We start from the raw sequence: 25267 nt of genomic DNA, 5'->3' as shown, positions 1-25267 counted from the left end.
TTTACTACCAACTTCAACGATACAGTAAAGGCAAAGACTTTTGGACACTAAGTTAGGATAATTTTGATATTTGAACTTTTCTTGAATCCTCACAATTATCAAAATCTAAGTGCTGTAAGTAGTTCATACACGAGGTATTTAATATCTAGTTAATTGTTCGGAGTATAAAACAGAGGCAAAATACATAAAGAACAACTTGCAAGCATGACAAAGAAACGTCTATAGACACAATACACAAGTGGTCAGGAGCAAAGATAATATGAGAGGATAACCTGTAACCTGTTGTGTCCTGTAATATACTGTACTTACAAACTGACGGTTTTTATGTTGATAAGAGGTCATATGGTTTGTATTATGCTCCAAAATACTACACTCCTGTGAGATAGCCCAAACATAATAATTTATATTGTATTGATGGTGGAATGGTTCATTTCATTCTTATGCAACTGCCCACAAATGAAAACATCTTCCTAAATTGAGTTGAAGTCTAGCCGTTTCAACAGGTCATGTAGTAGTTTAACTGCAGTAAACAAGTTAAATTCAAGGGCAGAAATTTTCAGCCTACCATTTTCAAAGTTTTGCCTCTTTTTCAGGTAAAAGTGCAGAGGAAACAAAAGTGACCACATTTAAGGAGTCAGTAAAATGGCAGGATTATTTGTCTCCTGTCTCTTCAAATGGTAGCATAGTTGTTGTGACTGAAATAACAATTTGTCTCATTGGAATCTCAGCATTCCCCACTGATTTCAGCCGGTTCTGTCTGAGGCATGATACAAAATAAATGTTCCTCCATTTATTCAAAGAATGTTGGTTAATGCATATGTATAAGAATGAAAAGTGTGATCATAGCATGATGATCAAATGATCAACATAATCTGAGGTAACCGGGTGTATGTACTGTGTCTTAGCCCGTTACAGTCTGAGAACCAGTTCAGAGAGGTAAGTCTGAAAGAAATCATGTAAACTGTGCTTGCGTATAGTGAATGTTTCATTTACTACCAAAAGCACACGGGCCCTAGAACTGTAAACCTCAAGGATTATTAAAACAAAAACAAAAACAAAACACTAAAATACTATACTCGTTAGTTTTAACATTTCCTTTTTTGTTGTGATTATTTTTCTCTTTTTTTTCTTCTTTTTTGCTGAATTTTTAACTTTTTTCTCTCGTTTTTGCTCAAGTATATCACAGGTGACTAACTACAGAGGATAGGAGGGTCAGGTGAATACCATGCTACATCAGGTTTAGAGAAGGCTATTGCAGACAATTCTACAACATGTACAACCACATTTTATACGTCTGAGTTACAAATAGTTTCAAAACATATCACCAAGAAACTAAGTACATACGAGATGTGGAATATTTAGAGTCTTAAAGGACTATCCCTCAGTCAGAAGTAGGATTTCATGTTACTTGACTTAAACTGTCCCGTCTTACAGACAAAATCTGAAAAATTGCTATTCAAAAAGTAGCAAATTTGGTCAGTGTCTCTTTTCAAATAGTTATAGTGCTTTTGATGGCTTAAGACAGGGGTCTTTTTTTAATCTCACCCAGTGGCAATCTACAGAACTTCAGTGTACATTTCATGACACCATAGCTGCAAAAGTCTTCACATCAAGTCCAACAGGTAAAACAACAGCTAGTGCTGTCACATATATTTCAAAGTAGTATTCATTATCAAAAAAACCTAAAACACATTTATAAATATTTTTTTTTTCTTTCCTAAAAGTTCTCTTATGGAATATGTCTGTATGTTTAGCTCTGTTTTTCCATTTTCTGTGAGCAGTTTTCAGTACAGTCTGGGAGGAGGAGAACAGACCTTCAGGAGCCAGGCTCCATTTCCTCAAGTTCCGGAAGCTTCTCTTTGAGAGTATTGCGTGAGCAGGATGTGGACCGGCTAGGAGAGAATGCGTGTGAAGAGCGGACACTAAAACTCCCACTCCAGTGTCTCCTCCCGATTGGCCGCTCTCTCTAACCTGTGGATGATGTTATTGAGGTTGGCCATTTTCTCGGTGCGTCTCTGAGAACTCCTGTTAAGTTTAGGGCTTTGAAGGGGGGGCAGTGGGTTAGGGTCCAGGCTGTGATTGGTGCTCGATGAGGGCGGGTTGGGCAGCGAGGGAGATATGGGGGCAGAGGAGGAGGGGACAGGGGAGACCGACATCATGAGGCCTGGTGAGGAAGCAGCCGACGGGGAGTTGAGCGAGACCTCCAGGCTGCTGCGGCACGGCTCCGAGGAGGCCTTGAAGCTGACCGGGTCAACGGGGGACTTTCCGGAGTCATCGCCCTCATGCCTGGACTGGTTGGCTCGTTGGGGACCATCCATAGAGAGTGCCCCATGATACAGGCCCTGGGCCTGGACACTCATCCCCTCCTCCTGCCTTAGGCTCTGGCCAGCCGGGTGGGGCTCACGGCAGCCGGCGACAGAGTCCTCGTGCTCACTTTTCAACTGCGGGAACTGGACGGCCATCGAGAAACACTGAACCCTCGGCTGTCTCATGTAGCCCTCCCTGCCCTCTTCCCCGTCATCCTCCCTGTCAGATGCCTCCTGTTTGACGTGAGGCAGTGCTGTGTTGGCGCTGAGCGGGCGGCCGGAGTGTGGGATGTGTCCTGAGGGCTGCTGCAGCCTCCTCTCCTCTCCGTCGGAGTTGGGGCTGCGTGGGACTGAGGGGGAGTAGCTGTGGTGCTCTGCATCCGTGTCGTTGTCTGGCAGGCCCTCCATGAGCACTTCCCGCCGCATTCTGGACCTGTGGAAAAAACACAACATGTTTATTACTCAAAGTGTTGCAGTGGAAAGCATTTAGAGTTCGATTTGATGTGCTCTCTTGTCTAGTGCAATTTACAAGGAGCGCAATTTTTTTATAAGCTTAAATTACATGATTGTCAAACTTCTCCTCCGTGACTGTACTTCCGTGATCATTCTTAAATTGTTCTTTTAATGCCTGATAAAGCTTTCATGTCTTAATATGTCTTCTGCATATTTCTGGTATTTTTTCTGACCCTAGATGATGTACTACTGTACTAGTAGGTTATGCGCTTACATTTTGATCAAAATCAAATGTGATGTTTCTATGTTTTTAATGTGAAGATGGCTGGTGTACATATCTAGTGTTTTTGTGTTTCTATTTGGCTCATTGTGCAAAGCAATTTCCCCCAAGGACATTTAACGGTTTTCATTTTCTTTCATATTCTGCCCACTGTGTATGATGTTCTTCAAGAAATGCAGACCTGTAGTTATGGAACCAGTTGATGACAGTGTTGGTTTTGAGGTTGAGCCGGGAGGCTAGCATCTCAATGGTGTTCTGCGAGGGGTAGGGCTCCAAGAGATAGGCTCTCCTCAGGGCCTCCTTCTCCTCAGCCCCCAGCACCACTCTGGGCTTCTTCACCTGGCTGTAAGGGCACAGGTCCAGAGACGCCAGAGCCGGGCTCACGCATTCAGAACGAGTGCTGGGCGAGTCACTGTCAGAACCTGTACTCAGCAGCCCATACCTCCTCTTCAGGTAGGCTAGAGGGAGGACAGAAATGATTTCTGGTTCAAAGAAGTAGAAAAACATATTATAGTATATACTATATCAGCAACTCCACATGCTGTAGGTCAGTGTTGATTTCGTCGACTAAAAGTCTGACGGAAAAAAAATCGTCGACTACCTTTTTTCACTGACGAAAACTAAATAAAAACTAAGCTATGATGACTAAAAGGTGACTAAATATATTGACAATTTCGTTAACAAATAAAAACTAGACTAAAATGTTAGTGAGGGACTAGTGGAGAAGAGTAGAACCAAAAGGCAAGTCATTTTATGCTTGGTTGCGCTCGGGTGTTCCGCTCTGAAAATAGCAGATCTACAAGCTCACAATGCGTCGCGCTGTGGCACGTTGTGAGCTTGTAGATCGTCTATTTTCAGCATGCAACCAAGTGTAAAATCAGCCATTACGACGCCGTCAAGGCCCGCCAAAATAAATCTTAGTCGAATAAATCAACTGTAGATTTAGTCGACTATAATTTTATGATATTTAATCAACTAAAACAAGACTAACAGTAAAACATTTCAGATGACTAAAATATGACTAGAACTAAATGGTGTTTGATTCAAAAGAAATTGCTTTTGAATGGAATAAATCAGCTACATGGACGCGTACAGTACCCAGCAAGCACAGTCAGGACCCGGACTAATCAGTGACGTCTCGATTGGGGCTAGATCCAGACAAACCAAGACTAGTCAGATCTGGCCCAGAATATCACCTGATTTCAACCAAAATATTTTATTATATTACACATTTTTAAATCCTGGTCTGTTATTATTGAAAATCAATTAGTGCTAGTCTTACTAGCACTAATTGTGTTGATTTACAAGCATATGCATAAAACAACATTCTGAAATCGCGAGGACAACACTGCATCTGGTGTCTGCATAGGTGCAGTGGCATAGCCTACCTTCACTTCCACAGCCTGCGGTCCACAATCACCATCAGCTTATACATTTGCTCACCTCTGATCAAAGTTAGGAGCCCTGGCATGAACCTAGTTGTGACACTGCATTCTTTAAATCCTGTCATATGATGCTGTCGTATGATGGTTTTGACTCTGACCTTTCTTTTTCCATTGTTCGACATATCTTACATTACAACTATGCAAGGTCTAAGACTTCCTCGTCATGATAGAAGATTTCTCATCAAGATATCACCGTAATGGAAAGAAACCACAACTATCGAAGCTACGATTGGTATGGTAGAACTGGTAGAACTTGATCTGCACCTGACCTCAAGTAACACTGTCCTCCAATAATAACCATATGACCCGCACCCAAATGGCTCTTTGCTCATGTAATGTGTGATGGAAGCACTAACTGTACTGATAAGAACCAATTATTGAAATCCCAAATACGGAATAGACCACATTTAATACCTGTCTTAGCCTCCTGGCAGTCTTAAGGTTTTCTTCAGAATAGGTAACCTCTTTAACGCTGGCATCCCCATTTTGGGCATGTCATTATATAACATTTCTGAAATGTTTTGAAAATACCAGATCTACAATCTCTCAACATGTCATGATGTATTGTGTTGTGAGCTTGTAGATTGGCTTTTAAAACAATGCCTTACATTTCTTTGTTATTCAGTGGTTAATGCAGATATAATATCATTGTAAAATGTCTACCACATTGGCATAGACAACATGGCACATTAGAAGTTCATTATGTATTTCTGGTAAAAATAAAAACAATATTGATCACTTATTTTGTATGTCTGTGGCAAAAATAGAATATTGATGAAAAGGTCCATCACAAGCTTGCATGGTGATGACCCCTGACCCTAACATATTGCTGGCTTACTAACAACATACAGTACATGCATGCACACTGATCAACGTGTTTGTGCACTGAACACGTGTGTGCTGCTATAGTAATAAATACAATAGCGAAACCAAATAATATTAGTTTTAATTAAGAACGTGTACTATTAAAGCCAGGATTATGTTCTTAATCGGGGTTGATAGCAGGAGTAAAATTCCAACTCGCGGAACGTGAGTCGGGGAGGAAAATGCGATCCTCTGTTCTAATCCCACAGCTTGGTCAGTGGCCACCAAGGCTACGTTAAATCACTGCAGTTCAGTCACTTTTACTATGAAGGGGAAAGAAATCTACTGCTGGTAGCGACAGAGTAACCTAAAAAAGTGTGCTCCTCGGACGCAGATCCCCGCCAGGCCGGGTTGCCTAGCCTAGGGTTCTCAATATTTGGACAGTCATAGCCAATTGGAATGAAATCTGCTTACTGAGTGATACATTTTCATCACATGACTGCGATCCAGAGATACTATGTACCAATTTGTGTGACTTTTGAACAATATTTGAAAGGAGGACTAGCAAAAAGTGTATTTGGAAGAAAACATGAAATGCGGAAAATCTAGCCTGGCACAAATGGCCATGGCCTATATTTTGGAGTTGCATCATAAGATTGTAGATCAGATTGCATGACCTACGGTTCAAGAGTTATTGATGCCTTTGTGTATTTTTAAACTTAAAACTTTGTATTAGTTGTGTCCTGGTGAGGGGGGGTCTCTTAGCATTGCTTTGAATTTGATCATTGATACCTTTTTCTTGACTTTATATGCCATGTAGCACTTTGACATTTGTGTCAAATATAAAGTGCATTACAACAAATAAAATGTATTATTATTATTAATATTATAAAAAGAATATTAAGAGTTATAGGCCAAAACCTGAAGCAGGCTGTTATAGCGCCACCATGAGGCCAATTTGAAAGAACTGGTGCAGAGGTTCTTCCTTGGCCTACTGAGAGTGTGCATACAGTTTCATGCTGATCAGTCCAACGGTGCCCGAGATTAGCTGTTTACAGACGGACATAACAATGTGTCCTTGCATAGATTGACTTTTCAAAGTTACGGAGGCTAAATGGAATGAGTCTTTCCCAACAAAACATGGACGAACCTGGACCAGTGAGCCAATGAATGGGGTTTGATCAAGTCCTATCATGTCTAGCTAGATCTGGCCCAGAATATCACCTTATTTCAACTAACATACGTAAATCCTATAGAGAAAATATATGTTTCCACTGAAATCTCCTAGGGGAAAACTAAATTGTTATAATGGTCAAATCACGTATTTTAAAATCCTGGCCTGTTCTTATTCAGATCTGGCCTAGTCCTAAACGTCACCGGAGGACGTCATCATAACGTCTACAACCCTGCTTGCTGGGTAGTGTAAAATGACAAATGGAACAAGATGAGGAGGTGAAGCAGATGCCATCAAATATAAGAGCAGATTGAGAACATGTGCAAAACAAGCCGAATTATCACTGTTACATGAACCAAGAGGAAAAACAAATGCAAAAAAAGGTGACAAATCCACCTTTCTTCTCCATCTTCTTCATGTCCCTCAGCTTCTCCACATTGTGAGGATCATTGAGCCATAGCTGCATGCGGACAAAAGGCTCCCTGCCTTTGAGGCTGAGTTTATGCCAGGGTTTGGGCCTGGAGAGCAGGTCTGATACTGAACCTTGTGTCAAGCCCAGGATGCTCTCTCCAAACAGACGCTGGCCTGGGGAACACAAAGCAACGGGTCTCAACAATATAATAATATATACTCAAGGTACTCAACTTGACAACTATGGAACAAAAAAATGAGTGTAATATCATCGACGGAGAAGAGGTAAGGTAACGTAAGAGGAAGACAGCAGGGAGGCACCCAAGTGAGGTCTCTGGTGGGATCTGATCCTTGGCCAGGAAGGGGCTCATCAGCTATATTGCCCAGAGTGTGACATAAGAGCAAAATGGCTGCCGCATGAATATGGTCAATAGTATCCATAGAAGTGGGGGGCTTAATCATTACATCACTGGGCAGAGGTGTAATACTGTTTATATATGAAAAAAATGTATTCCTGCTCCTGCAGTTAATTTGGAGAGAGACAGAATTTTGTGGAGATGACAGATGACATGCAACAAGGAACATGAGCCAGGTTCAAACCCATAAAATGTGGACTAACACTACCACCAACAAGCTCCATCTTTTCTTTTTTTTAAGATTTAATTTTGGGCTTTTATGCCTTTATTGATGGGACAGTAGGCTGATAGCAAAAGGGGGGAGAGATGGGGAGTGACATGCAGCAAAGGCCATCGGGCTCGGGACTCAAACCCGCAATGCGCTGTCAGGCTACATTGAGCCTATAGGTGCCTGCTGGACCGCTACGCCACCCGTCCAGGCCCCATTTTCATCTTTGATGACTCACCTAAGTTGTTGTCTGTCAAGACCTCCTTCACCTTCTTCGTAATGGCGTAGGTGTCCAGCTCAGGGGACATGGCCACCAACTCTTGGATGCCCAGTGGGGTGGTGGGCTGATGCAGGACCATCATGCCTGGAGTAGTCTTCCCTCCTTCAGGATGTGGGTTTAGCCCCAGCCCCAAGCTTTCAGGCTGCTGGTTCTCCTTGCTGCTCTCCAGGGCCAGGCTGACTAACGGTTCCACCAGAGGACTCGGGTGGCTGTCAGCTGGGCTGGGTGGTGGTGAGGGTGAGGACTGGGCAGTCACAGGGCTTGTATCTGGGAATGGGATGTATCAAACGTCAAATGATACGTTAGTATCTACTAGCTACTAGCTTGAACAATAAGGTCATCCTACACTATTAAATGAACAAAACTCTGTCAGTCTGTCCTCATCCATTTTTCTCCTCAGTGGATTGACCAATCGATCGGAAATTGCACATGTGCACTGACTGACCATTGGCACATGCATGGAGGAAGCAGATTCTTAACTTTTCTCAAATTCAAACTGTTTATCAATATTTAAGAGGGAGGTAGAGAGACATGGGGGGGTGGGGGAGGAAGAGGGAAAGAGAGGCTATCTCACCCACGCAATAACCCGGCCAATGCTGGGTACTGACATCTGAACACACTGATCGACACGTCATGAAGCAACACATTGTCAGCACAATAAACCCGGCTACACCGGGAAAGCTGATAACACGGTGTGAAGCACTGCATTTTCCATTTAATATATGTACTATGTAAAGTTCCAACTGTCTTTCTGTGGCAGGGGGGTGGACGGATTGTGCCAAAATATGGCCATCAGGCAAATCAGGAATCGAGGGAAGGAGAGAGAGCCTATTTCACCTACACGATAATGGGGGCAATGCTGGGAACCAAACCTCAACAAGCTGAAAGGGGAAAGGGAGGCAGACCAGAGTTCGATCAGAGAGTGAGAGTGAGAGAGCGCGAGAGAGAGAGAGGCCGAGGGGGAGCCTGTTATACCCATGCAATAACCCTGCCACACGTGAACATGATAATTGATGCGTTGCTTTGCGATGCACGTATGGTTGTCAGTGCAATAACCCAGAGACATGCATACTTCATGTTATTGGCTTGAGGCAGATGTAATGTTGGTTTAGAGGCTTTCAATAATTCCTTAAGGAATCTGGCTGCATGTGTTTATGTATAGCCGATGTGAGTAAATCGTGTGCTTACCCTGAATGTGGCCTTGGATGGGGAGCTGCATGAGGCTTTGTCCCAGCTGGTCCAGCAACCACAACTGCATGCGGATGAAGGGCTCCCTGCCTTTCTGGGTCAGCTTGCTCCAGGGCTTGGGCCGAGACAGCATGTCACTCACACTGCCCTGAGACAGCCCCAGGACCTGTGGAGGAAGATTACAGTCAAGTTATATAAAGGTAATTCAAATGATTATTTAGGCGTTTGTACCGCATACACAGTAATAAAATGTTTACACTAAATGAGTGTATTTCGATATCATATGCACAATTACACATAGCTTTCCTTCCTGTGCATGTGTATTTAATTGGAGAGATCAGAGTAAAGGGTTACCAGCTCAAGTGCCCCTTGAGTTTTAAGGCTTAATGGTATGCGATTTACCAGGTGAGTGACTGGGGCGCCCGACTTTTCTAACTATAATAATAAAGGAACACACACTAGTTGCCAGAGTTATTATATTTGGCACGTCATACAAAGCTTTTAGTAATTCATGTTCATTGCACAACCACTAGAGGGCAGCAGCACACCATTAAAATCTCAGTTGAGCACGGTCAAGCACTGTTGGTTTAAACCTTTTCAGAACTGCAACACACTTGAGAAAAAATGGGGGAAATCCATGGTACATCAAGTTATTGATTATTTGCAAATGTCAAGCAGTGCATTGTATGATTGTATAAACTTGAATAGCATAGGCTAGTATAGAACAGACAAGGGTCAAAATGTATTAACCTAAAGAATGTGTATTTTAATAAGTCGACTTGGTACTTGTTAATGAAGTTAGCCCAATATTTTTGTATGACATTTATCTGAACTAAATCATGTATGACTTTCACTTGAATTATTTCTCAAGACATGCCTAGGGCGTGCCACAGGACACGTACAGAGAGCTACCAATATACTTAACAGAAAATTAACTGTAGCTGCTCCATAGTGAATGAACATGGAAACATGGTTAGAGTGGCGCAAGCAGAGAACCCAGAAGAGTTTTCTAGGAATAAGGACACATTTTCTATTTCAGAATTGATAATTCAACTTAAGAATAAAGCTTGCTTATGTATTATATAAAAAATCTCAATCAATCTGTATGTGTGATCCATACAAATCAGTCTGCTATTCATTATCTATGGGGCAGCTGCAGGTTTGATACCTCGACAACACCGCTGACACTAGCAAGGAGTTGTGATAATGTCGAAATCCAGAATGACATCTGACCTTTTCGCCAAAGATCCTCTGACAGATGCCGTTCTTTGCCAGCTTCTCCTTCACTTGCCGCGTCAGCTCAAGGGTGTCCACTTCCCTATACATGTACATCTCATACTGCTCCGGAGTCAGGGGGGGCACGGTGGGTTTGAGGGCACGGGGGATATAGGCCGGGTAATACGAGAGCCTCCCAGGTCCGGGGCCCGGGGACTCCCCGCTCACAGACGCGTCTGACTCCACCTTCACCTCCACGGGCCGACTTGATCCTGACTCCTCCTCGGCGGCGGACGCCTCCTCACTGTTGAGGAGACCTTCACCGTTCTCCAGACGTGGCCAGGGCCGGGGCAGGGCGGAGGGCCCAGAAGAGGAGGAAGACAGAGAGGGAGAGACGGAGGTGAAGGGTCGACAGCTGCCTCCGCCAGCGCTGCCCAGTCCCATGGGCGCGCGCTCAAGGGACCAGTGCTGGTCAAAGTAGGTGCCCACCTCGCCAATCTCAGTTTTGACTTTGCGAATGATGTTCTGGACAAAGGCAGCGGGCGAGAGGACGCTGAGGGGCGTCTGGGGGCTGCTGATTGGGTTGGCCAAGCAGACGGAGACGGAGCCGCCCTCCTCTTGCTTGATGAAGGTAGGCAGGGGCAGGCCCTTGGAGCGCTCCGGGGGCGCCAGGCGCTCCACCTGGGCCATGACCGCGCCCACGCTGGAGGTGGAGGTCCTGCCGCACACCTCCATTTCCAGCAAGGCGTGCTGCTGGGCCTCCATCTCTCTCCTGGCCTGCTCCAGGATGTTCTTTATGGTGTCATCAGAGCTGCTCCCAGCCCCATTACTGCTTCTGCCTGAGGAGTTGCCCAAAGATGACTTCCCATCACCTGAACAGTAAAGACCCACACGGTTAAGACTCACACATCCCCACCCCCACTCCTTTTACCTGGCATCACAACAAAAATATTGGGTAAACTGAAATGAATGTGAATATCTGAATTCATATATTTTCATGAAATGTTATGATATTAATGAAAGATGAATGAATATTATGGCTTTGAGCGATGACTTACTACAGCCATCTGCATCCTCACCTCCTCGCTGAGACTGGATCTCCTTCTTGGCCTGCTCTAAGATGTTTTTGATGGCATCGTCTGACCCAGTTTCAGGAGTTCGGATGCGAGGAGTGATGCTCCCTGCCACAGAGGGTAACACACAGAGAGAGAGAGAGGGAGAGAGAGAGAGGAGGGGGTGAGTGGGAAGGTTGATCAGAGAGTAGTTCCAAGGCTTTGCTTTTGACTGGTAGATCAATGGCTGCCTTTGAGAGTGCGCTGTCTGAGGTTGCAGTATACAGGAAGCTCAACTTTCAAAAGCTGTGAATCTAGGGAGAAAACAAAGTTTAAAAGTAACAACAAACACGGGAGAGGAAGCCTTGTAGAAGTTAAAGATGAGGGCCAAGTGGATTAAATAAAGGTTTAGACATAGACTGGTCTGGCAGAGCCAAACCCCCAACGTGAGATTGCTTAGTACGGTGCAAACTGTATACTTCATTCTCTGACATTCCAGTGAGTTGTGAGATTAAAATTGCATTAAAACACAATTACCGTGATTCTTAACTGCGTCTTCATGCATTCCCAAATTTGTATCGACACTGTAAATCATTGTTGTTTTTGGGTGTGTGTTTGGTTGGTAGGGGTGTAAAATACCAAACCAAACCGGTGTACCGAACGGTCCATACCGAATGAATTATTGCAGAACTAAAATACAGAGTTTCCCACCAACATATTAAGCTGGTGCACCATACATGCACGCACAACAGCACCACTCCATGTTTAGTGGAGTGTTGGGGAAGAGGAGCGCTTGTTTTTCTTACCTCAATGTCCTTAATAGTGAAATAGCTTCTACAGTGCTTTTTTCTAGCCACTTTGAATGAAAAATTTCACATTTGTTAGATTTTCAAAAAGCCTATGTACAGGCTATGGGGTTAAAGTGGTTAAACAGATGTTGATGCTATATTAACACATTTTGCTGGGGATCCCCTGGAACCCCCTCAAGGACCCCTAGGGATCCACCGACCCCACCGAACCACTGCCCTAGAAGTTGGGTATTGTTCAAAGTTAAAACAAAAAATATGTAGTTTTCATTAATTACAAATAAAAAAAATCAAGGACATTTCTGTTTTTGTATGGAAAAAGTATTGAGCAGTGACACCAAAATATTGAACCAAACCGAACCATGAATTCTGTGAACCGTTGCACCCCTAAGACCATCTGCTTCACTATGTCAGTAATCCTATTAAAATCATTGCGTGTTGGGATGTCACTGCACCTATTCTTTGCATGAGCCTCACACTTTGCAATAAAGTGTTTCGAATTCCAATTCTGTCCACTCACCTCTCTGACGGACCTGGATGGTCCTGAGTGCCAGGATGTTCTGCTCATCGGAAAGGAACTGCTTCATCTTAATAAAGGGCTCCTTGCCTTTCACCGTCAACTTTCTCCAGGGTTTTGGCCGAGCTAGGATCTCGCTCACCGAGCCCTGGGATAGACCCAGTACATAGTGGCCGAACACACGCTGGCCGATGTTGTGCTTCAACAGCTGTTCTTTCACCTGGAAGGCGATCTCCGCTGTCTCAAGCTGGTCCTCGTCACCGGCAGTGGAGCTGCCACTCTCTGATCGGTCACTGGGCAGGCCCGCTTCAAGCACACCTGCTCCTGTGTGCCCCTGATTGGCTGACATGAGGGCAGCTTTAGCTGCATAAAGGGCGGTGGGGAACGCCATGAGGCCACTGCCCTCTTTCTTGAAGAGCGGAGACAGCAGCTGCTTGTGGAGGATATGGTCCCCTGAAAGCCGGTCTACAGAGCACGGGGACACCGAGAAGGGACGGGGGAGGTGGTCGTGGCTGGAAGAGGACCCATCCAGGGTAGGGGGGCCAGGGCTGGGGGAGGTACGGCCTTCTCCATGGGAGGAAGATGAGTGGGAGGCAGGCGGCCTCCCCATCTCCCTACCAGAATCCTCAGACTGGTCGTCATCTGGTGAAAAGACCAACACATCAGTTAAGATGAATGGGATTGCTCTCTTTGATACTGTACATACCGTGTACTAGTGAATGTGCGACTCATGCTAGATACATGGCAACTTTTAAAATGAAACACTAAATAAATGAAATTGGTCTAGTAGAAGAAAGACAGATTACTAAGGGCAATTTATTAAAGAGTGAAGAGCAACCTATGTTTTGCCTTAAAAACAAAATCCAAGTACACATGGTCAGTTATGTATCTTATGTACAATATATGCTTTAAAGTTATTTTCCAGCTGCACATTTTCAGCAGACATAATTGACAACATAATAAAATGAAGAAAACTTTCAATGCCAAACGATGCAGACCATCTATTCAAACAAATATTTGGTTGTTTACTGCAAATGGCTTTCAGACACATGGTGAGAGGCAGACAGTTATGTAGCCATACCATTGCTGTGCAAGATGCGAGCCTTATCTGCCAGGTACTTGTGAGATGGGAGAAAGGCCTCTTTGTCCAGCAAAAGAGCCTCTGCAGCCTTGGCAGAATCCTATAGACACAAACACACACACACACACACACATGCACGCAACCGCATGCCGCGGCACACAGGGAGCACACAAACAAAAGCTGTTAAATTTTCGATTAATCAATTATAGCAGGCAACACACATCCTTACAATGGATGATGGTTACTGAGGCATTCAATGGCACTTCTGTAGTTTTTCTTCACTGACACCAGGGGGAACATTAAGAACAAAACAAAAGTCTGGTTTGTTAAAAGGCATGCTACTCTGTTTAATGGGGCTGTATGAACAATAAGGCTGGACGAGAGTAAAAAAGCCTTTTGCAAAACCAAGCAGAATATCTCACCTGGGATGAACTGCCATTTGCTGAGGCAAGCTTCATCACCTTCAGGATGCTAAAGGGAGTAAAAATAAAGAGCCGTAAAGAAAAAAGTCTAGTTTGGGTTCTACATGCGCAGTGGCAGTCATTACGAATTCAATCTATGCCCAAATCTCACCTGAGCTCTGTTTTAATCTCTTCATAGTCCATCTGGGATTGCAGTTTAGCTTCTAATCTCTGAAATGGAAAAAGAGAAGAGGCACTTTTTCAATGCACATTAAGAGGGTCCTCATTAATAATCAGAGCTACTGAGCACTCTAATGGTGTTCATTGTGTGCTGTCACTTCCTATGTGTTGGAATCACTTTACCTCAATAGCTTCTGTCTTATAGGCCAGCTGGCGTTCCAGCTCGAGGATCTGATTAGCCGAGGTCTCCTGAACTTCCTGTAGTGTGAACTGAAGCCTCTGAACGTTCTCGAGCAGGCGGAGGATTTCGCGGTCTTTAGCCAGCAAAGCAGCCTCCAGCTGGGAGGGCAACACTTCTCCCTTCTCATCTCTCTCCTGACAGGGTGAGAAGAGAAAATGTGAGCCAGGGTGGAAGAGTGAGAAAGCAGTCGGAGATAAAGAGACTAGGAACGAAGAGGCTGAGAGGGCGTCTAGAAACTCACATCCTCCTCTGCTGTCTCCCTAACCCGATTCTCATACTCTTATTATAATAATAACTCGCCAATAAAATGTGATAATTTGACTTCAGATCGTAATTGCTTCGCAATGTCAATTTAACAGTAATGCCAACATAAGCAGTTGGATCGACACATTCAAGTTATTATAATAGGGGTAATGTTAGAGATGGAGAAAATGTGTTCTTCTTACCCCACTGGTGCCCTCTGCAGGGTGGCAGCTCCCTTGGGTGGCATTCTGGGCACTGGCCAGCTGCTTCTTTAGCCTCTCCACCTCCCTCTGGGCCATTTCCGCTTTCTGCACACAGACAGCACATTACGGCGTTACAGCCCTCAAACAGAGGTGGTATCACTGCATCGGTCTCACAGAGGATCGAGATACGGCCAAATCGAATCAAAGGAGGGCGTCCTTGCTCTGAAATTTGGAGAAAGAAGCCAGGGGCCCCCACAGAAGTGTGCAACCACCACCACTCCGTTCTATTCTGCTGATAGGGCTGTTTAGTCAGCCCACTTTCTTTCCCCTCCCCAAACTGTTTACCTGCTCTGTCACACCGGGCCTGCTAATTAATGATACATTTTGAGAACATTTATCTAGGAGCTGCTGGTGGGAATCGAGAGAGACACAGAGAGAGGCACAGAGAGAGAGAGAGAGAGAGAGAGAGAAAGAGGGAGAGAGAGAGAAAGAGGGAGAGAGATAGAAAGAGGGAGAGGGCAAGAGATAGAAACAGAGTGAAGAGTAGAGGTATCACTGGGAAAGGAAGCAATCAAGGCAATGAGGTAACTAAGAGCCCCGTGCACACGTAGCTCTGGCATCAATCGTGCTCGGCAGTCTCTCCTGTCCTCTGCTGAGTGGAGCCGTGCTGCCGCGGCGAGCCCACCGACAGGGGCTCGGGTTTACACTCGCTAATCACAGGCTCGGGGGAGGGGAGAGGGAAGAGGGGAGGGGGGGGGGGGGGGGTGCTGAGAGTATGCGCAGGACGCAGGGTGTCTAATTACAACCGAGGCTTGATTAGAGGAGTGATTACCTTAACGAAGGAGTGTCTCAATCAGAGGAAGAGAACGGTGTGAGGACAGCTCACAACTCACCTGGTTCGCCTTCTCCAGGTTTGTCACGATGGTGCCAACCTCCTCTGCCCTGGAACACACACACACACACACACACACACACACACACACACACACACACACACACACACACACACACACACACACACACACACACACACACACACACACACACACACACACAAGGGTCAGTGAAGAAGTAGTAAGCTACTCACAATGCCTCACTCCTTATAGTATTAGTTAACATTTATTTTATATTATGCATTATATAGGTGTGTGTGTGTGTGTGTGTGTGTGTGTGTGTGTGTGTGTGTGTGTGTGTGTGTGTGTGTGTGTGTGTGTGTGTGTGTGTGTGTGTGTGTGTGTGTGTGTGTGTGCATTATAAATTATATTTGACATTATACAACTGCGATAGCAACATTCTGCGCAAATGATGCAAATTCCAGCGCCCAAGTACTGCTGCCACATGTCTCGAAATAAATTATAGAATCCCGCAATCAAGTCATCTTTTTATATTAGAGGGCTTTTAATTCCTTACATACAATTCTCACCTGATCAGACACTCATAGACCACTGCAGCAACCATCACAACCAACCCCCCACACACACACGGCGGACTAGGAGACCCAATACATGCTGACCAAGTGGAGACTAATATTTTATTGAAAAGGCATTGCTTCATGGCTCATAATGCCATGCTTCATACCCATGTCAAACCCTACAGATTCAGAAAAGGTCTTTAGTCAACTATACACATCATGTTATACATTGTACAATATGTATTGTTTGCTGATAAGCAAAGTTACCTTCAACAGTTACATTTTGTCAGGGAATCTGATAGAGGAAGGTGGAAATAATACATATAAGGCTAGCAGATGGCTAATTCCCTATGTGCAGAACTCTTTTGAGATTGAACCCCAACTTGCCAGCATACATACATCTCACAATCACAGAAGTCTAATTTAAATAGCTGCTCAGCAAGATTATTCATGAGGTTTGTTTGAAGTTCAACAGATTCGTCTTGGCACACGTGGGACCCGATTTTCAAAAGGTAGAGAAGGATGAATTAACAAGAAGGGTGATGTTGATTTAAATATGCACATAGATTTCTGAAGTTACGGGACAAAGAAATCATTTTATCTACAAAGTGTTGAAAGGACATTATATATATTTTTTACATCCTTATCAAACATCTTTTTTTCCAACTGTCTCTTTTCTTACATATTTTGCGCCAAACTGTTTCTTTAACCTCATTTATGTCTGCATGCATAACTAAAATGACAACCCAATAACACAACTCTTTTTTTTTCTACTCAAGTATTCAGCATACTTCCGCTGCATTTCTTACGGTAAAATGTACGATCAATTGGATACTGTAAATGCCTCGAGCAAAAGTGCTTCCTATACCTACCTGGCATTAATTAGCACCAATATTGTGTAGTGGAGATCAGCTAACGTTTCCGAGGGTCTCCGCCATATCCAGGCCCTATCAATAAGCCCAGGATAGATGGCGCTCTACTGACAGCAAAACCGTAACAGGTGTCACCTCCACGTTTAATGAACTTGTGCCGGACGGAAAATGTTTTGTATTGATTACCTGCTCGCCTACTCAAGCCGGAGCAGACAAATAGTCTTTCTTATCAACATTGAGGAAACAGTCAGTGAGAGTAATAGAGGCAGGCTCTGGGGTTCCACGGGCTTGGGGTCAAGGAGGGATAACTGTGCAGCCATGGAGGCTCAACGTGTGTGTGTGTGTGTGTGTGTGTGTGTGTGTGTGTGTGTGTGTGTGTGTGTGTGTGTGTGTGTGTGTGTGTGTGTGTGTGTGTGTGTGTGTGTGTGTGTGTGTGTGTGACGGGTGTTCAGGGGCTTAGTTAGTGTCACCAGCAGCCAACATGTGCCCGTGCGCACACACGCCCACACACACACACACACACACACACACACACACACACACACACACACACACACACACACACACACACACACACACACACACACACACACACACACACACACACACTATGACAAGTCCCTCACACAGAGATGGTCTTTTTGAAGCGCCGGTATACATGAAAAGGTATATAGGGCCAAAACGAAAACGCATCTAATCCAACAAAATGGATGGCGCTGGGTCCTGGAAACATCAGTTCAATTGCGCCATGGATTAAGCCTGGGAGAAAATCCATTAGCAGGGCGTCTCACTGTGCTCCGGGGCACAACCCAAACAAAAGGAGTGTTTACTTTGAATGTCTATCGACATCCTTCATAGAAGCTCAGATTCATTTCAGCCGCGTGCTGCTGGATACATTGCGCTCAAAGACCAGGACAAGGTAGAGTGTTTTCTGAAGCAATCTTTAAATGGAGCAGTTCTTCTTGAGGGCTGTCAAAGCCCAGCTGCCAGTGCAGCCAAACACAGACCTCTCTCATTGACTTGCATTAGTAGCTGAGTCACTCTCATTCTCTTTCGCTTCTACAATGGCATTCCTTAGCTTTACATTTGGGATTGGAGGTGTATGTGCTTACACACTTTACAATTGGTTGTTCCCAGCCAGCTTATATCATTCTGCAATACTCACACACACACACACACACACACACACACAGCAAGCAGAGGTTACGACAGGCCCCCGACAGTAGAGGTCCCGACCTCTAGGTTGCAATTCTCCGGGAACACACATTGTTTGATTTTAGCTATAACCCTTATTTTATACTTTGGCTTTTCAAAAATAGCAGATATACGAGCTCTTGTGCAATTTGTGCAAATCTTTGAATATATATATATTTTTAAAGCGAACATTTGTAACTCAAATCTTTGCTTCCGGGGGTCCCTGGAACTAAATCTTTTGAGATGGGGGTCGGCGGCCAAATACATTATAATAATTTTGGAGGTCCTTGACATGAAAAGGTTTTGCGCACCACTGATATAGCAACATAAGTTTTTCCAGAAAACAGTTTTGGATTTAGAAGACATTTGTATTTTGTAAATGCGTTCACGGATTGAATGGGTTAAACAACAAACTCACCAATATTGCACCTCCACGGACAGCTTGGGTTGTCTTTTTTGTCACTGTAAAGCCTTTGTTTCACAGAAGTCCACAGGTGTCATGTTATGCAACTTTCTCTCAATAAAATCCATGCAGCTATGATTCTTCTAAGTGTTCTGTTCTTCTTCTTTTGCTGTGTTTTATACCTGCATTATCTGCATGTGAGCAAAGTTGTTTAGGGGAGCACTTGTTTTAACCCAAAACCGGGAACGCATCTGCGTAACCACTTTAACCATAATTTTATACTGTTAAAAAATAGCAGACACAAGCTTAAAGATCTGATATTTTTTTTAAAAGGTGAAAATTTTTGCAAATCTTTCAATATATATATATTTTTTTAAGCAAACATTTGTAACTCAAATCTTTGCTTGTGGGGGTCCCTGGAACTAAATATTTTGAGATGTGAGTCTGCGGCCAAATACATATCATTTTGGGAGGGTCCTTGACATGAAAAAGTTTGAGAACAACTAGCAACATAAGTTTTTTCAAAAAACTGTTTTAGGATTTAGATGACATTGTAGAATCCCCAGAAGCAAATATTTGAGTTACAAATGTTAGCTTAATTTTTATATTTATATATATATATATATATATATATATATATATATATATATATATATATATATGATTTGCACAAATGTTCACATTTTTTCAAAACTAGCAGCTCGTAAATCTGGAATTTTTTAATAGCCAAACTATAAAATAATGGTTGTAGTTTAAATCTAAAATGACACAGATGCGTTCCAGGATTGAATGGGTTAAATCACTCAATGTCCTGGGTACCACGTCCGTTTTGAAATTGCTCATAATGCAGGACGTTGAGTGATTCAAAACAAGCACTCCCCAAAACAACATTGCTCTCACACACAGGTAATGCAGTGTCAAACTTAAAAACACAGCAAAATAATGAGAATCATGGCTGCAGATTATTGACAGAAAGTTAACAACGTTGACAACGGTGAATTAATGTGAAACTATTTACAGAGACAAAGAGGATAGCCAAAACTGTCAAAAACTGCAATTTTGGTGAGTTTATCGTCGTTTAATACAATCAGATTGGACTTTTCTGTCTCAGAAATGGGACTGTCAAGAGGCTGGGACCACACACACACACACACCCACACCCACACACACACACACACACACACACACACACACACACACACACACACACACACACACACACACACACACACTATGGGTGCATGTATGTGCATATGTTTCCCTAAAATATATGATACTTTGCAATTAAGCCCTTCATTTCTTTGATGAGTTGATGAGGTTCATCATGTCTATTGTGAACATGTTTTTATTTATTTGTTCTTGTAGTGTTTAATGTCATGAACCGTGAATGGTGTTTGTTGTTGTTAACTTTGTGTATTATTTTTGCACAGCCAACAACTGTGCACCAACTCCTTGTAGCTGAAGTTGTGTTTCATTGTGGCCAACCTGCACCTCAAACCAATGAATGAATGCATGTTCTCTGTCCTCCTTAATAAGAATGGATCTGAAAGTAAAGACACAGCGGAGTAAACAGAGGCAGATTCTTACTTGTTGGTCATCTCCTGGTTGTATTTACACCGCAGGTCCAGTAGTTCTGTCTGTGCAGTGTTCAGAGCTGTTGAGAGGCACATAGGAGGAAGTGACATCATGAACTTTGGGGTGGGGTTTGGGGGAAGACCTTTGCCCTTAAAGGGATAGTTCACCCCCAAAATGACTTTTTTCTATCGATTAGTCACCATATGCAGACTTGAATGCATGGAGATTTATTTATTTTTTTGTCGCATTCCTTAGCCAATAATTTGATGACCAGCGGACCGGTAGGCAGCGGTTCCGGTAGGAGACACAAACGAGATTCTTTGTGTCTCCTACCGGAACCGCTGCCGGTCATCAAACTATTGGCTTAGGAATGCGACAAACACAAAAGAATATCCACAAATTCAAGTCTCCATAGGGTGACTAAGCAATAGGAAAAAAGTCATTTTGGGGGTGAACTATTCCTTTAACATTTAAGATGTAAAACTTAAAAACAAATAGGCCTACATACAATACATTTCAGAAAGGTGGGGAAATAAATCCAGTGGGGCATGGTAGAGTTACAATATTTCAAAAGGGAGAACAAGACTGACATTGCCGACTGGGTATTAAAAAACTTCAGTTAATGCACAGCCACGCTTACATGAATGCAGAACCTTGATCCTCTCTTGTGCCTCCGACAGCCTGTCAACCAGGCGGACATCTGTGTCATCCTCCTCCCTGAGAGATGATATTCTGTGTCAGTTCATTCATGTCCACACATTTAACTTGGACGTAGCATTCCTAGCAAATACAATAGGACTGTAACGCAAATAAGTACGGACTTTAACGCAAATAAGTACGGACTTTAACCCATTAAAACCGGGAACGCATCTCTGTCATTTTAGATTTTGCTATTAAAAAATAGCAGATATACAAGCTCATAGCGCGCCTATGAGCTTGTATATCTTCAAAGATTTGCACACATTTTCAAGATTTTTCTAAAATAGCAGATCTACAAGCCTGTAGCGCTGCACTTGGTGCTTGTAGATCTGCTATTTTTGAATAGCCAAAGTATAAAATAATGCTTATAGCTAAAATCTAAAATGACACAGATGCGTTCCCGGATTGAATGTTTACATTTCGGAGACAGACTAATAAAGTATTCAATCAATCAATCAAAGAGGACTGGGGTCCCCCTGTCTCCTGTTTCCATCCAGGGAGAGGACGTGGAAGTGGTCCTAGTTCATTGTTATAGTGCCACCATCTGGGCAATCTGAATAATATGCCCCCATTTGACAGCATAGTCACAGCTCTGCATGCCATTGCCACGTCCCTCATTTCTTTACTTCCCATTAGTAACAGGTACCAGGTACTTGGTGGTACCTTTTTTCATGCCCGTCCTCCCAGTGCTTAATGTTACCAGTAACTGTTTTTGATGGGCTATATTGGTTAAAATGATGCATATGGAAACCATGGTATTAGTGGGTAAAGTAGAGTTGGTGGGTAGAGATGAGTAAAGGTGATGCAAGCTGATACTATGTATGGAAAGACAGCAGTAGTGGGTGAGATTTCCAACCTATCTGTCAAGTTTTGGAACTGTAGCTGGTACGGTTCTGAGACCCAGATACTGTTAAAGGGATAGTTCACCCCCAAAATGACTTATTTTCTATCGATTAGTCACCCCGTGGAGACTTGAATTCATGGATATTTCTTGTTTTTCTCGCACTAAGCCAATAATTTGATGACTGGCAGCGGTTCCGCTGCCAACAAGTCCGCTGGTCATCAAATTATTGGCTTAGGAATGCCACAAAAACAAAAAAATATCCATGAATTCGCGTCTCCATGGGGTGACTAATTGATAGGAAAAAAAAATGTGGGGTGAACTATCCCTTTATAGTCTAGGACCTGGCTAAGATATGTATGCACTTAATTTAGGAGAGATTATCTCAACTGTTCTTGGCTAATATGACCCCAAGGAACAATTTAGGAACTATGAGAAATTCTCTATCCGGGGCGAAATACTCGGAAATGACCACGCCCCTTTTAAAATGACCGCTACTTCAAACATGGCTCTATCTTCTAAACCGTTGGAGCTACAGATTTTATGAGGTGCTGAAAATGTACACAATACTCATGTTTAGGGAAAATTAGAAAAGTGTAAAATGTCAAATTGCATTTTTTATTACAGAACAGCTTAAACAAACGGCTAAACACTGTCAACTTATTTACAGTCCAGGGCCATAAGAATATTTTTGCATGAATCAATCTAAAAGCCCCACATTTGTCCCAGATGTAACCCAGGGCATGCTCTAATGATGTAGCAAGGGTGCTCGAGCCAGCAACCTTCGGGATCATCATAGTGGCCAAATCCAATATGGCCGCCACCTGAAAATGTAATGTAATGTATTGAAATAATAGAATGATTTAAGAGTAGAACTCATTCCTAAGTATACAGCTACAGCCAGTACACTATGTGCAACAATGCTCAGCATAAAATGTAATCCTATCACACTAGGTGTATAGAATTTGAACAATTATGTATTGTACATTGTACATAATTGTCTTCGTGTAACAACAGCACTGATACATAAAGACACACACACACACACACACACACACACACACACACACACACACACACACACACACACACACACACACACACACACACACACACACACACACACACACACACACACACACACAGCACAAAACAACAATCATAAAAAGTGGTGCCTACAAAATTGCGTGCGTGCGATTCTAACATAATATAGTTAAAATTCTATACACCCTTGACTAGTTTGATAGTATTCAATTCATGCTGAGCATTGCTCTGCATACTGTACTGGCTGTTGCTGTATAATTTGGGTTCTACTCATATTTCTATTGTTTCAACATCTGTACACAGGTTGTTTATTTTCTTCAGTTTGATCTTAACTCATTCCAACAACTCTGGATGAAACTTTATGTTACATAACATTTTTGATATATGCCATATTTGTAATAAGCAAATCAGAGTGCTCTAGATGGATTCAATCATAAATATGAGCATTCCAATGTGTTTCTAATGCTCAAAAAGCATAAAATAGACACCAAGTTTGCCTAAAATGACAAAGATTAAGGTAAGTAAAACAAATTGTCAGATAGTCGCCATCTTTAAAATATGCAAAATAGCGGTCCAGCCACACCCAGTCATAAAGATAAGCATTCCAACACACCCAGTCATAAAGATAAGCATTCCAACATGTTTGTAATTGTCAAAAAACATGATTTAGACACCAAGTTTGCATTCATAGCTCATCTCGTTCAAAAGTTATAGACAAAACCTTTTTCAGGTGGCGGCCATATTGGATTTGGCCACTATGATGACCTGGAGGGTTACTGGCTCGGGCATGGGTTCCCCAAACATGAGTATTCTGAACATTTTGAGCACCTCAGAAAATCTGTAGCTCCAACAGTTGTAGAAGATAGAGCCATGTTTGAAGTAGCGGTCAATTTAAAAGGGGCGTGGTCATTTCCGAGTATTTCGCCCCGGATAGAGAATTTCTCATAGTTCCTAAGTTGTTCCCTGGGGTCATATTAGCCAAGAACAGTTGAGATAATCTCTCCTAAATTAAATGCATACATATCTTAGCCAGGTCCTCTACTATTAAGGCAGAAGAAGAAGAAAGAGTAATCCTAACAGATACAACAGGGTTCCAGCAGCTCCGTTACTTGGATCCCTATTAACATTAATATAACAATTCTACAGAATATACAGTTCTCTACTGAACTGACCTAAACTGTATTGTACTGAGCTGAGCTGGGGCTGAACTGAATTGTTGAGCTAATACTGATACTAATGCTGAGATAAACTAAACTTAACTAAACTAAATGACTATAACATGCAAGTTCCTTGTTCTCAATTCCACCTGCATTCGGTTGTCAGTCATATGACAACACAGTCAATCAGACTACCCTGCATGCTGCTAAAGGGCTAACCTGTGTGTTGACACCAACAAACTAGAACCAGGAGACCTGGTACTGCCAGACCCCTAGTGGTTGAAATCTGAACGGCCGGGCTTCGCATGACGTGTGTCCCTTCTATGTCCCTTCTATGACGAAAGGGGGACAGACTTTTTTGGCTGGGGCCGGGGGACAAAGTGACATACCATGTTTGGAGAAAACAGATACAAAGCCTCATGTAAGCCCGACCCCTTGGGTCTGGCAAAAAAGTGACACCAAGTAGTCCTGACCAAGCATTTTGTATATGACAAAGTTGGGAGTGAGAATGCGTTGCCTTATCAGCCGAGTTCAAAAGAGAGACATGGATCTCACCCATCAGAACGTTCCTGGTGGTTTTGCTGTGGGGAACCCGGAGCCCTCAGAGCTGATGTGCTGTTGGGTGTCATTAGGCTGGCTGTAAGCTTGGACACCTGGGCCTCGTCGTGTGACACTTCTGCTGACGTCCCTGATGCTGCAGCTCCCTGCTCTGTGGACTCTGTGTGGAGGAAACCAAGAGTCACACGCTCGCTCAGTCAACTGGAGGACACATCTAATGTCCTAAGGCTAATTCATACTTCATCTCACTACCTTTTCAGAAAACGTAGCAAGACAAAAATGACATATTTTCAACAAAAAAACGCATGGTTGACCCTTTTTTCCCTCTTTATTATTTTTTTTTACCGTTATTTACTCAGGGAATTGCTGAAAAAGGGCACTCACGCTCTACATACCAGTCACACACCCATCAAAACCTGGGAGCTGCCAAGTACAACCACATATGATGTTTTTTTGCATAGTAGCGTATATTTGTCTGTCATTAGATGTTTTTAGATGAAGGGGTAAGTGGTGGTCATTCACTTCCCCACCCAGATTCATTCTGCCGTTCCAGGGGATTGAACAGGGAACCTTTCGGTCACAAACCTCTAACCTTTTTGGCCACCGCTG

At 43.3% G+C, this 25267-nt stretch overlaps 1 protein-coding gene across 1 annotated transcript in view; it reads right to left on the bottom strand.

Annotated features, from left to right (window-relative positions):
* cux2b (cut-like homeobox 2b) overlaps positions 1-25267 on the bottom strand; it is a gene marked incomplete at its 5' end in the record, with an annotated part of 120010 nt that continues 94743 nt past the window's right edge. Inside the window, 17 exons of the mRNA XM_084055521.1 lie at positions 1-2739; positions 3221-3497; positions 6859-7047; positions 7736-8044; positions 8966-9131; positions 10199-11052; positions 11260-11361; positions 12559-13197; positions 13637-13736; positions 14059-14107; positions 14210-14268; positions 14401-14592; positions 14905-15009; positions 15798-15846; positions 20372-20438; positions 21000-21076; positions 24656-24818. Of these exons, the coding sequence (XP_083911647.1) occupies positions 1923-2739; positions 3221-3497; positions 6859-7047; positions 7736-8044; positions 8966-9131; positions 10199-11052; positions 11260-11361; positions 12559-13197; positions 13637-13736; positions 14059-14107; positions 14210-14268; positions 14401-14592; positions 14905-15009; positions 15798-15846; positions 20372-20438; positions 21000-21076; positions 24656-24818 (4214 nt within the window). The 3' untranslated portion in view covers positions 1-1922. The remainder of the gene's footprint in view (positions 2740-3220; positions 3498-6858; positions 7048-7735; positions 8045-8965; positions 9132-10198; positions 11053-11259; positions 11362-12558; positions 13198-13636; positions 13737-14058; positions 14108-14209; positions 14269-14400; positions 14593-14904; positions 15010-15797; positions 15847-20371; positions 20439-20999; positions 21077-24655; positions 24819-25267) is intronic.

This window comes from Gymnoscopelus microlampas (assembly GCF_963454915.1).
Source record: "Gymnoscopelus microlampas genome assembly, chromosome: 4".
Classification (NCBI taxonomy): Eukaryota; Metazoa; Chordata; class Actinopteri; order Myctophiformes; family Myctophidae; genus Gymnoscopelus; species Gymnoscopelus microlampas.
The sequence above is the reverse complement of the archived record's forward strand: the minus strand, read 5'-3'. Positions and strand labels throughout refer to the sequence as shown.